The sequence below is a fragment of the Taudactylus pleione genome, unplaced genomic scaffold, assembly GCF_031769625.1.
Source record: "Taudactylus pleione unplaced genomic scaffold, aTauple2 ptg000016l, whole genome shotgun sequence".
NCBI lineage: Eukaryota > Metazoa > Chordata > Amphibia > Anura > Myobatrachidae > Taudactylus > Taudactylus pleione.
In genome coordinates this window covers 43,372,933-43,387,055 of record NW_028284418.1, presented here as the reverse complement: position 1 = coordinate 43,387,055, position 14,123 = coordinate 43,372,933, and the positions used below count along the sequence as shown (strand labels likewise).

General features: G+C 44.2%; 2 protein-coding genes and 1 long non-coding RNA gene across 4 annotated transcripts in view; 2 read left to right on the top strand and 1 right to left on the bottom strand.

Annotated features, from left to right (window-relative positions):
• Positions 1 to 10,463, bottom strand: part of LOC148541983 (uncharacterized) — a 30,274-nt gene extending 19,811 nt beyond the window's left edge. Inside the window, exon 1 of the long non-coding RNA XR_015878875.1 lies at positions 10,164 to 10,463. This is a non-coding gene — a long non-coding RNA (uncharacterized LOC148541983). The remainder of the gene's footprint in view (positions 1 to 10,163) is intronic.
• The window catches only part of LOC148541981 (beta-microseminoprotein-like), a 181,333-nt gene that overhangs the window by 85,268 nt on the left and 81,942 nt on the right, over positions 1 to 14,123 (top strand). The window lies entirely within an intron of this gene.
• Positions 1 to 14,123, top strand: part of LOC148541982 (beta-microseminoprotein-like) — a 100,147-nt gene that overhangs the window by 85,269 nt on the left and 755 nt on the right. For both annotated transcript variants that reach the window (XM_088475747.1, XM_088475746.1), the window contains exons 2-3: positions 657 to 765; positions 13,291 to 13,396. In XM_088475747.1, coding sequence (XP_088331873.1) covers positions 657 to 765; positions 13,291 to 13,396 — 215 coding nt within the window. The remainder of the gene's footprint in view (positions 1 to 656; positions 766 to 13,290; positions 13,397 to 14,123) is intronic.

Genomic DNA, 14,123 nt, shown 5'->3' with positions numbered 1-14,123 from the left:
TACCGCAAGCACTGCCAGTGTTGCAGTGTGTAATTCAGCCATGTGACGTGTATTATGACGCTCCGTCTTAATTATGCACACCCCTGAAATGGCGTTAAGTCGCTCAGACACGCATGCGTTCGCACCACCACACCCCCGTTACCATCGATCAACCTCTGTCACCACCCACAATCAGCTCGTCCTGTCACTCGAGCTAGTGGAGCATCTGTGTACAGGGTACGAACGCTTCCCGATCGCATGGACTAGTTCGCCCACGTGCACTGCGTCTTACACACATGCGCAGATTGCAAACATCGGCAGGCTACGTGCGAACGCAGCCTAGCGAACGGGTCTGAATCAGGCCCAAAGAGCAATGCTTTTAAATTTTAAGCTTAAACACACCAAGAAGATGAATGTGTGAAACCAGATACTCCAATAAACTTTCTTTATCTAGCGGCATTAAACCATGTTTGTATGGCAAATGTAAAACTCCAAATTGAACCATTCGCATACTTTCTTGTGACCCTGAGATTTTATAATTCTAATCACATTCCTTATACTGTAATTCTACAAAACATTTTTTCCAAAACTGAGGTCTCACAATGTGCAGTCATTAAAATTATATATTTCTTAAAATTAGATAACAAAGTCCTATTTTGTTATTACATGAATTTCAGAAATATCTTGTGGCGGTTGTGTTTGGTGCTGGAGTCCTTCTCGCTGTATGCAATGCTGCCTGCATGATACAGATGCCTGAACTGCGAGAAGACGGTCAGGGTCCAGAGGGTAAGTCATTATACATTGGTAATGGCAAATAAATGAGAATAAGTAAGCAAAATTATAGCTAAAAGTGTATGCAACCATTTATTGAATTATTTAATACAAATTAAAAATGTCTCCTTTGCCATGAATGGTAAGTTTATCACAAAGAAGGATCCATGGTCAGTCCAAGCACTGTTGAAGCAAGAACCAGGAACTCCCTCAGCTGTTGTCTTCTGCTCTGAGGGGTATATTTACTAAAGTGCGTTATTTTAGAAGTGGAGATGTTGACCATAGCAACCAATCAGATTCTACTTAACATGTATCTAGCACCTCTAGAAGATAATAGCTAGAATCTGATTGGTTGCTATGGGCAACATCTCAACTTCTATAAACCTGCACTTTAGTAAATATACCCCTAAGCCTGAGTTTTGCAATATACTTATGTGCTAATTATGTCTTAGATACATACATATGTTGTAATAAGGATGCCGAGGAAGAGGTGGCTACAGATGACCTATTCCTAGGATTGTTTATGGGTTCAAGATGGAGCACCCCCTCCCTTCCCCAACCAGGCATGCACAATCTTCTATTTGAGCCTTTTTCCAGGCTAGCACAATCATGCCCCCTTGCTTGGCTACCCCCACCCCTCTATCTACTATACCACCCTGTCCTCACAGTGTACCACTGTTTTTACTAGTCTTGTGGTAACCTGCTATTACTGATGGTGAGTGCCAACTGCGCGCCAGTTGTAGCAGAGTAATCACTACCACCACCAGGCTACATCAGTGGCACATGGAACTACTTACTTCTGGTTAGTGTGTGTAGCTCTTTACTGACACACTTTCCAGTGCTAGTCTATTCTTAGAAAGGAAGAATCCCCACTGGACATGCAGTCAAAAGATTGTGGTGAATAAGGTAACCTACAGTACCTGGTTTCAGATCAGATGCTAATTTGCAAGGGATTTCCTGTATGTCGTACACAAACATGCTTTAGTCACCCGATCTAAGAAGTTATTTCTTTGTGGGAAGGTAGATTCACTCACATGGTTTTTTATAGTAGTACACATTTATCGCCACCTGTTTATCTGCATACAGTGGGCCAAATGTAATAGGGTGTCAGTTTTAGTAACAGTACAAACTCGCACTTTCTCGCACTTTTAAAAAGTGCGAGTTTGTACTGAAACTAGCAAATTCAATAGCCTGCGAACTTTTCAGCTCGCGGCTGCTGCATTTGCGAGTTTAGGCGAGTTTAGGACTATGTAAACTGACACCTTTAATGCGAGTAGCATTAAAAGGTGCGAGTTCTAGAGAAGCCATCACAGATCAGTGAGATCCGTGATGGCTTCTGTGTGTGTTTAAAAAAAAAAACGTGCACCCCCTCCCCAAAAGCATAAATAGCCCCGGGCTTTATAAAGCCTGTTCTGGTTCTAAAAATACAGGGGCCAAAATGCGTAGGTTGCCCCTGTATATTAAGAACCAGCTTTGTTGAGCTGGTCCTGGTTCTGGAAAATCAGTGGATAAAACAAGTAGGGGTCCCTGAAAATTCCAGAACCAGCACCGAACTCTTTCTAGCGGGGGAATAATGCCACAGCCAGGGAAAACCTTTCACCGGTTTCCCCGGCCAAAGCATTATCCCTGACCGCTAGTCAGTCCAGGCCGGGGATCCCCGGAGAGTTGGGTACCCCCCCAATAAAGGGGTACCCCTCTCCAGGGCACCCCAGGCCTAGACTGATAGCCCAGGGCTATCCCCGGCACCCTATGCCCGTGGGTACCGGGTTGATAGTGTTAGTGTAAAGTGTAAAAATAAAGTTTCCATATTGTCTTTAGTTGTAGAACCACAAGTACCAGCAAGCCTCCCCTACATGCTGGTATTTGGAGAACCACAAATACCAGCATGCGGGGCATTACGGGCCCGCTGGCACTTGTAGTTCCACAACTAAAGAAATACGTAAATAAACAAACATACACCGTGAATGTAAAATTTTAATAAAACATACATGCACACTCACACTCACACATACTCACCTAGTATCCGAAGTAATCCATAGGGGTGCACCTGAAAAAAAAAATCCATACTTACCTCTCTGCGTCGATCACGTCCACTGGCAATCCAGGGGTTAAAATAAAAAACCGCAAATACCCGATCCATGCCGGACACAGCAAAGGTATGTGTGTACACATACCTTTGCTCCGCGTAAATGACCGGGGCACACGTGTGCCCCGTCAGTGAAGGGGCAGCCAGCCAATGATACAATGTCGAGACATTGTATCAGTGATGTTACCACAAGATTAACCTCAATTAATCTTGCGGCTACGATGTAGCGGTTCCCACCATAGACTTCAATGGGGATTTCTCACCATAGGAGTCTATGGGAGACACAGGCTGGCCGCATTCAGCTAATCAGGGAGCTGCTCCGACCGAGATGCTCCCTGATTGGCTGGCGGCCTCTTCAATGATGGGGCAAACATTTATGCGGAGCAAAGGTATGTGTACACACATACCTTTGCTGTGTCCGGCATGGATCGGGTTTTTGCATTTATTTATTTTAACCCCTGGATTGCCAGTGGACGTGATCGACGCATAGGAGAGGTGAGTATGGATTTTTTTTTTCAGGTGCACCCCTATGGATTACTTCGGATACTAGGTGAGTATGTGTGAGTGTGAGTGTGCATGTATGTTTTATTAAAATTTTACATTCACGGTGTATGTTTGTTTATTTACGTATTTCTTTAGTTGTGGAACTACAAGTGCCAGCGGGCCCGTAATGCTCCGCATGCTGGTATTTGTGGCTCTGCAAATACCAGCATGCAGGGGAGGCTTGCTGGTACTTGTGGTTCTACAACTAAAGACAATATGGAAACTTTATTTTTACACTTTACACTAACACTATCAACCCGGCCCCCACGGGCATAGGGTGCCGGGGATAGCCCCGGGCTATCAGTCTAGGCCTGGGGTGCCCTGCAGAAGGGGGCCCCTTTATTGGGGGGGTCCTCAACTCCCCAGGGATCCCCGGCCTGGACTGACTAGCGGTCGTGGATAATGCTTTGGCCGGGGAAACCGGTGAAATGTTTTCCCTGGCTGTGGCATTATCCCCCCGCTAGAAAGAGTTCGGTGCTGGTTCTGGAATTTTCAGGGGACCCCTACTCGTTTTGTCCCCTGATTTTCCAGAACCAGGACCAGCTCAACAAAGCCCTGTGCTGGTTCTTAATATACAGGGGCCCCCTACGCATTTTGGCCCCTGTATTTTTAGAACCAGAACAGGCTTTATAAAGCCCGGGGCTGGTTATGCTTTTGGGGAGGGGGTGCACGTCATTTTTTTTAATTTAAAAACATTTTACATAAGTACACACTGAAACATTTACATATCTCAAGGATATGTGCATGTTTCTGTATTAATCTGACCTGCTCAGGCTGTACTCGCTAGCCTGAAGCAGGTCTATTATTTGGGGACTTTTGGTAATCTTTTTTTTGCGAGTCTGAATCAGACACTCTATTACATTGGGCGAGTTGATTGTTTTCAATGTGAAAACATCTGGATGCGAGTTTGAGAATGGAGAGTTTTAGTAACTCTGAAAAATGTGAGTTTTAGTGAACAGACACCCTATTACATTGGAGAGTTGTGAAAAATTGCGAGTTTAGCACCAAACTCGCAATTTACCAAAACAGACACCCTATTACATTTGGCCCAGTATGTTCTATCTGACATTTTTTTTCTGTCATATCATTACATTGATGCTAAATTGCTTGTGCATCTTTTTCTGATCTTTCTGTAGCTGGTTAAAGTCTCTGTTTCCCCTACATTTCAAAGCTCAATACAATTTCAGGGAAGGTCCTAACAGTCATCAGTCACTTTTGTCCTAAGGACTGTTAGGACCTTCCCTGTTTTACCATTAAAGTCAATGCTCATTGTGATATTTATGAGCAAACACATTCTTAAGAACAGCCAGGGAATTGTCTTCTGCTGTTTCATCCATCTATATGGACGAAACTGGTTGGGTATTGAGTGCCATTGTCCATGTGCTAACTGAGTGGATCCTGCCTCGAGCTCACACCCATAAGGGTGCCTGCAGGAATCAGTACTGTCTCCCTTATTAGCAACATTAGAGTCTCTGACACCATCTTTTATGCTGTAAGCAAATTTTAAAGCTGTTATAAAATTTTATCAAGAATAAATTATTATTGATATTCACGTTTGACTTTGGGAGATCCCCTACTGAGGGGATGAAAGCTGAAATCCTGGGTTGAGGGAGAAATCGGAGGTGTGGATGAGGAGATATAAGATCTCCTCATCCATGAATATCGGATGTTGACGAGTCCTGAGCAAGGCTGGGGAATCTAACCTGCTGGGAGGTGTTCTCCAGTGACCCCCTCCAAGCAGGATATGGGTTTAAGCTGCACCCAGCAAGCAGGTCGCGGTTCCTTGGTCAGGTATGTGATACCCACAGGAATAGAGAAAATACAACAATGGCCCAAGAGGAATACTTCAGGAAGAAGTACAGCTGCACCAGGAGTTGGTGTTTGTAGTTGTACACAGATGATGGATTTTAGACACACTGCTACACCAAGAGGTGGCACTAGTAATTGCACACAGGCACTGTGTCTTTGACGCACTGCTGCGCCAAGGAGTGGTACTTGTATAGCACACAAGCAAGGAATTCTGACTCACTGTAGCACAAGTAGATTGCACTTGTATGGCACACAGGCAATGTGTTTTTACGCACTTTTGCACAAGGAGATGGCACATAGAGACTCAAGGGTATCACGATACAGGAACCTGGAACGAGATGACGGCAAGTATACACAAGGTAGCGACAATGTTGCACAGGCAACTTGCTGCTGTCCGGAGACTGGTTTTATACCCTGCGGTAGCAGATCATTGGTAGACAGCGTCAGCTGACCATCGCCATGCTATCATTAGGTAAAGGGTAGTCAGGTGATGCAGACTGTCATGGCTGCATCCATGATGGCGACCACAGTAACCAAGGCACGGCACAGGTCATGGATGTCCACATGGCTCTAGGTATAATGCTCAGTGCATAACTCGCCGCCGCACCTGGCGTCTGACTACCCGAAGGATCAGGGGAAGCCAGCGCTGGGGTGAGTAACGGCCGATCCTAAGCCACAACCTGACGGTACCCTCCCCTTTCAGGGTGGACTCTGGACACCCACAAGGCTTCTCAGGAAATCTTCTGTGGAATGCTCGAACCAAAAGAGGAGCAAGAACATCCGAAACCTTGTTTCAAGTACATTCTTCAGGTCCGTACCCCTTCCAATTGATAAGATACTGCAGACAACAAGCTCGATGCTGGGAATCGAGGATCCTTTCAACCTCAAACTCAACTCCCTGAAGACTTTGAACTTGAGGAGTCTTGGGAGGAGAACACTGAAATCAATTAAGAACCAGTGGACGTAACAAGGAAACATGAAAAGTATTAAAGATTATCAACTGTGGAAGGAGCTCCAATTTATAAACCACAGGATTGATGACTTTCAGGATGCGGTATGGTCCAATGAAGCGAGAAGCAAACTTCATACTAGGACCCTTCAGACAAATGTTCTTCAATGAAAGCCACACCCTGTCTCCGACCTTCAGAAAAGGAACAGCAAGACGTTTCCGGTCTGCAAATATTTTGTAGCTACTAGAAGCTTTTTCAAAGAGCAATGAATTTTCTTCCATAATGTTGAGAAAGAAACAACAAGACTTGCAACCGCAGGAACCTCCATTGGTGGTAATTATTGGAAGTCAGGTACTCATGGGTGTTTGCTGTATACTGCAAAGAATGGAGTGGTATTAGAAGAGGAATGGTACCTGAAGTTGTGAGCAAACTCTGCCTAGGGTAAAAAATGTATCCAATTGTCTTGTGAAGAAGACACATAAGGGCATATTCAATTGTGTGCGAGAATAGCAAAAAACCCGCACCTGTGAGGTTTTTCGTGCAGGTGTGGGTTTTTTGCTATTCTATTAGGTGCGTGGTTTTTTTAAAAACACGCATCGGGAAGAAGGCCGGTTAACGGGATGAAGTGGGCCATTTCTGAAAACCGATCAACTACCACCCAAATTGTGTTGTGTCCCTTTGAAGGTGGTAACTCACAAATAAAGTCCATTGAAATGTGGGTCCAAGGGGCATCTAGCACAGGTAGAGGTTGCAGGGGACCAACGACTTTGTTACTGCTGGATTTATGTTGGGCATTTATGTTGGGATTTATGTTTTGGAACCAATGGGTTTGTTCAGCAGTGGTTGGTCGAGACCTATTGACCTGCATAATATCTTTTCTACTGGTAGTAGGAGACGATGGACGAACATCCATGGATAGTCGATCTTGGAAACGGTCCCCTCGACCCCTGCTGGCCAGATGTTCCCTGTGCCATAGGTCAATTTTTATGCATAGCGAGACTACCTCAGCGAAGGACTCTGGGAGGTCCCAAGAGGCTAGCTCATCATTCATCTTTTTGGAAAGCCCATGAAGGTAAGTTGCCTTAAGGGTCTCCTGATTCCACTTTAATTCGGAGGAAATGGTTTGGAATTGAACCACATACTGCACCACAGTACGGGTTCCCTGACGGACTCGAAGGAGATCAGAAGAAGCTGAAGCAGTATGACCAGGCTCATCAAAAATTATTTTGAAGATAGAAATGAATGTGTTATAGTTGGATACTAGCAGATCCGCTCGTTCCCACAGTGGAAAAACCCAGTCCAAGGCAGTTCTAGGCAACAGGGAAATAATGTACGCCACCTTCAACCTAGGCATAGGGAAGTTCTGTGGCAGACATTCGAATTTAATTTTGCACTGGTTGATGAAACCCCGGCATTGTCGAGGGTTACCATCAAAGTGTCCAGGAGATGCCAGCTGAAGACAAGACTTTGAGCCACCAGAAACCAGAGGTTGAACTGGAGGATTAGACAGTGCAACCGCAGCAGGAGGGGGAAGGAGCATAGCTAGTGTCACCTGTATAGACAGTAATTGTCCGGAGACTTCTTGCAGGTATTCATCCACTTGATGTTGAGCTGCCTCCTGATTATCCATGCACAAGGCAAGGTCTTGTAATGCCCCCGCTGCCTGTGAACCATTAGCTTCCATTGGGCCTGTGAAAACTGTCATGTTTGACTTTGGGAGATCCCCTACTGAGGGGGTGAAAGCTGAGGTCCCAGGATGAGGGTATATAAGATCTTCTCATCCACGAATATCTGATGTTGACGAGACCTGACCAAGGGTGCGGAATCTAACCTGTTGGGAGGTGTTCTCCAGTGACCCCTCCAAGCGGGATATGGGTTTAAGCTGCACCCAGGAGCGGTCCCTTGGTCAGGTATCCGATACCCACGGGAATAGAGAAAATACAACAATGGTACACAGATGATGAATTTTAGATGCACTGTTGCACCAGGAGGTGGCACTAGTAACTGCACACAGGCACTGTGTCTTTGATGAACTGCTGTGCCAAGAGGTGGGTTTTGTAACTGCATGCAGGCAAGGTGTTTGGATGCACTGTTGCACGAGGAGAAGGTACTTGTATGGCACAAAGGCAAGGTGTTCTGACGCACTGTTGCACAAGGAGATGGTACATAGAGACTCAAGGGTATCACTATACGAGAACCTGGAACGAGGTGACGACAAGTATACGCAAGGTAGCAACAATGTTGCATAGGTAACTTTCTGCTGTCCAGAGACTGACTTTATACCCTGTGGTAGCAGATTATTGGTGGACAGTGTCAGTTGACCACTGCCATGCTACCATTGGGTAAAGGGTAGTCAGGTGATGCAGACTGTCATGGCTGCATCCATGATGGCGACCACAGTAACCAAGGCATGGCACAGCTCATGGATGTCCACATGGCTCTAGGTATAATGCTCAGTGCATCACTCGCCACAGCACCTGGCGTCTGACCACCCAAGGGATCAGGGGAAGCCTGCGCTGGGGTGAGTAACGGCCTGCGCTAGGCCGCAACCTGACAGGCTGCCCATTGGGCCCTTATATTTGGCTGAAATGGTAAAGGTTTATACTTTAAGATTGTATGGGCTGCACCAACCCCCACTATTGGGATCCCAAAGAGGTCTCAAACCAAATTAACCTGTTTTGAACCACCCCAGACTGGACACTGTTTCAAAAGAACACTTTTATTCATCATTTGAATTTTTACATGTATAGTTATGATACATTATATGGTATAGTGTATATATATATATATATATATATATATATATAAAATCTATGCTGAGGGGGCTGGGCTGTCATTGATGCAATTTCCTAAAATCACATCATTTTTGGTTCCACCTCCTTCACGTAGACCCAAGAATCACAGCATTGCAGTTGCGACAGGGAGGTGATCCGATCAAGGGCCATCCACTGTAGAGCTGTTTTTGTCAGAGGAAACACTCGGTCCATCAAGGGAGGTTTCTGTTACTCAGAAAATGCTTTCTGGATTATCAGAAATGCCCCTGCATGTGCCACTGTAATAATATATGAGCATGAGAAGCCATAATCACAGATATGGTTTCTTATATAAAATAATCCTATCTTGATGAACTTTCTTTAAAACCAGCTAAGCTTACGGTTTTCAAAATTGTACACTGATATTATATTTGTTTGTGAGTAGTCAGGAGCTAGGCAGTACAGGATATGCCGGCAGCCCATGTTAGGTGGTGCAACAGGAATCTGGCAAAGAAGGCATGTTATGCTGTTAGAAAACTGGCATCAAGATTGGTGACATTATATAATTGCTTCCCTACAGAAAGTGTCTATTCATTAAAGCTCAGTCTCACAACGTGATAAGCTTGGATGAAATGCTGGTATGCACATAAAATCCAGTCAGCAGCTACTCAACATCTGGGATTGGCATATTCTACTGCGTAGTTATCATACCAACAAGCAGCCATGGGACCCACTCTGCATGAGCACCAACTATCCAGTTTCTGTCCAAACTGGCCACTCTCATGTGTGGCTACAGAACAGATGCTTTTGCCGGACAACAGCACAGGCATGTGAGTGACCAGCAATACCGCTCGATACCTATCACCGTATGTAGTCAGGCTTCCATCCAACCCCGGCTGTAGTGGAACCAAAGGACACGGTTGCAAGTGAGCTTAACATTATAAGGGTTATATGTGTACTGAGATCTATTACTGATATGCTGCTTTATAATCTGCACAATTGCTTAAGCTACAAACCACAGCAACATGGTCTGCGTGCAGCACACTGAGACAGTGTGTCTCATACCCTCCCACAGGCTCCCTGCATCTCTCCTGCCCCTAGTGCACCCCAGACCTTGAACAATAATTATAATAACATTCCATACTGTCCAGGGAGGGACTATTACTTGGGTTCTTACCTAAAAAGAAGATGTTACTTTCCCAGCAGAAACTGTTTAGGCCCCTGAGCAGCAGCACTTCCTCTCACCCCCTGAGAGGGACGCTCCCCACTCACCACACAGCAGCGCTCTTATCATTCTCCCTCCGGACTCTGCTAGTGCTACTTCTTCACCTCCAGCTGCCAGAACGGGGCTGTCACTGACTCCCCCTCCTCATGTTTGTCTGTGTAACCGGGAGGGCTGCTCACTTCACCTCTAGTTGGTATCCTCCTCTATGGGAGGCAGCAAGGCATCTCTGCTGTGCGGACAGTCTCTCTCCAGTGCTCTACAGTCTGGGCAATGACAGAGGTACAAGAAGGAGGGGGCGCTGGTGAAGAGACTGCAAGAGACAGAGCCTCATCACTTGCACAATGGTGAGGCTCTGTCAGGGGATTAGACAGACTGCCACCTGATTACCCTTCCTTGTGCCAAAAAGCTAATCAAGCAGCAGTCTGTCTAATTCCCTGACTCACGGAAACTGATTTGCACCATGCCCCAGTTAGCTTTAGCCATGCCTCTGTAATACGAGGCCACACTCATTTTGTGCGAGCGCACTTGCAGACGTTGATGCAATACTTCAGGGACACAGGCACACACACACACACACACTTTAAAAAATAAATTTCTGCCAGTGATTGAATAAGTAACTAGCTGCTATAAATACGTATAAGAGCCAGAATATGTGTGAAAAGCTCTTGTCGTTTGAGTAATAAAATTGTGTTCCTAATATAAGGACATGTATGCTAAAACATACAACAAGGAAAAAAAGATAAAAACTAACAGCAATTAAAGGCTATTATTCACAAGTGATTGGGCACCCCAACATTTTACCTGGTTTGCCATGGGTCCACTAGTTGTAATGCATATTCTGAGAAGTATAGAGATGTTTTCGATAACTCTGTGTTCCCTATATTGTGGCTTTTCTATGGAAAGAACAAATGTTTTTTATCAGGACGACAATGCCACCTGTCATGTTTCCAGAGAGATGCTTAACTAATATACAGAAAACTTGGTAACCCGGATGGACTAGACAGCTTAGAGTCCAGATCCTCTGGGAAGAATTGGAGCGACGGGTGCATTCTAGGCTGACTCGACCTTCTTCAGTGTCACAGTTGGTCACTGTACTTAAGGCGGAATGGTAAAACATACCACCTTCAGTTGTCCAGGAACTTGTGGACAGTTTGCCAAGAAGAGTGTTTGCAGTAATCACTGCACGTGGTAGCCCTACAAAGTACAGACCTCAATAAAATCTTGTTGGTCTATTTGCTATCAGTGTCCAATCACCTTTGTCCAGGGGCACTGAGAAGGGGGAGAGGGTACTAATTACCCGGGCCTAGTCTAGTTGGAGAGTCCCAGTGGGGGCCCAGGTCTGATGCCACCCCCCTCCTATGTGGGTGCTATCACACTGATCACACCCACACCCCTGGATTTGCGCCGGGCTGAGGGACGCTCAGTGACCCCCCCAGCACTGCAAACTGTTTTTTTTCTAAGGGGGTGTGGCCACACCTCCCACAATTAGGCTATGCCCCCTTCCCCTTGGGCTCAGGCTGGCTCTCTATGGCTCTGCTTTTGTCTTCATAGTGTATGTTGTGACAGTGTCGAACTTAATCTACAACAAAATGCAGTTTATTGTATGCTGCAAAACTGTATCTGAGTCAGGATACTATATATGGAAGGTTTTAATCACTATCTAGAGCGGGTTAACTAAGACTATGTATGCTCCTAACAGCTTATAGAAGAAGTTAACAATTGTATTAGATTGGATTCCAGCTGCAGACAGTAGGTGTCATTAATGTACAAATTCTGACAAAGATATTTCCCTTATTGAAGCAGGTATGTAAGGGTTATGTGCCTGATAATGGACACTCTTTGAGAATGCTTCTGGGCGGAGCGAAATGCGTCAGTATATACCTGGTTCAATTGTGACTATCATGCTAATGTCGACTTACTGATATTTTTACTCCGGTGATGGTATTTCTAATTGGGCCTTGGCAACACATCTTGGACTGTTACACTTTGACATGCAGAGGCAGGCTATGGAGGTAACACCTAGCCAATATTTCTATTGTGCCGCTGAACCGGGATCACTGACCTCATGAGCACATAGCAACAAAAGCTGGGGCTATTTTCACCGGCAAGGACTGTGAGTATAATCTGGTCGGAAAAGACTGCTTTGGGATCCTACATAGGAAGCACAGCCAGCGGAATGTCTTCCAAATCCCTGATAATATTAGGAGACAAGAGACTTGTTCACAGCAGGTGCCCCAAAAGTTCATATCAGCTCATTCACGTGTACTCACAGAGACTTTGATATTGTTTATTGAGATCATATCACTAAATGAGTGAACACAGTGAGGAGCGTTACATCTCATAAACGGAATTTACTTAATAACCAATGGGGTGAGCAGTTCTAACGGGTGCCTAGCACATTCTTTTGCTGCAGAAACTAGTCACAAACAGTACTTCCCTTCAGTACTAAAGCAAATTATATAGGATAAAAGTAGTGACTTGTCAGGTGCGCACAGTGCTAATTCAAAAGGAACAATAGTTACAGTACTTCCCAAATGATTTCCTGTCGATGTCCCGTATGTAGTGATCAATTCTCAATGATGTAGTTTTCATTAACATGGAAAATATACAAATCGTCCATATATAGTGTATTAAAGTTAAAAACTACAAATTTATTCACAATATTTGAAAATAAAAAAATATAAAATGGATGAATATATTCTCTGTGTTACAGCATGTACATAGAAATACAAACGTTCAATGCAAACACAGAATCTTAAAGCAAATAATTCACATATGAGTGTTGTTACTCCTTATTCCAATGAAATATGGGGAATTACCAGAAGTCCCAAAACTTCGGGCTCGTAGTTTTTATAGGTGGAGGTCTCCGGATGGCCTCTCCCTTTTAAATCCTGATTAGGGAACTTTCTTCCGCAATCCCACTAGGATTAATAGTCCTGTCACAGCTTACCACCAACGCGTTTCGGGAGTTCCTGCTCCCTTCCTCAAGGCAATGTCACATTGCCTTGAGGAAGGGAGCAGGAACTCCCGAAGTGCGTTGGTGGTAAATTAGCGCCTAAATACCTGTACATGTTTTTAACCTATATCAACTTTCAACCACATGTTACAAATGTCATGGTTGTGTGCGTGTGAATGGTTTCTGTAGTTTTGTTAATATATTTAATTTGTTTCCAGGATGTTTATTTGAAGAACAATTATATGAACTTGGCAGCTCATGGAGATCAGAGAGTTGTATGGATTGTAGCTGTGATTCAAGTGGAGAATTAAACTGTTGCTCTGCGTAAGATGAATAGTTTCATATTTCTTTTTAATTTGTATTTCATTTATACAAGGTTTAGAAAATTATAAAAATAGCATCCATAAAAAAAGAATTAATTGTAACACATTGAAAAAAATTGAACATAAAAAGGTGAGGGGGTATATGGATAAAGGGGGCTTAGGGAAGTGGTTGGACCTAAGTCCCTCGTCCCTGTTCCCAAATTTCAGAGTGCTACTAAGGAGGACAGAGTAGAGTACTTAAATGACTGTATTCTTGCATAATATATATTTGGACTCTATGCAGTGCATGCTATGAACAAGGTAGCTTTTGTAATTAAGAATTTAATTGATTTTAACCTTTTATCTGTAAAAGTTCAATGAAATGCAATACCATCAAGCAATCTAAAAGTAAACAAATACAATTGTCATACCTCTCAATATTCTTAGCTGAGAAATCATTGTACTGTAGACCACACCCCATACACTACTCAACCAACCACACTGACAATTTGACTTGAATTAACCCACAAATAAATAACCTCTTCCCTTATTTAGTATGGAAATGTAAAATAAGGACATGTGAGAGATATGCATGCTAAAGTGTGAAAAACCGAGCAGTGTTAACACGGATACTCTGAATCCAGTGATTTAATTTTTTTCCTCTTTTAAAGGTAGTTATTTAGGACATACAAGTACAACCTAACCTGCAATTTCTAGGGATGTGCAGGTTCGGATTAGTTCGAATTTTC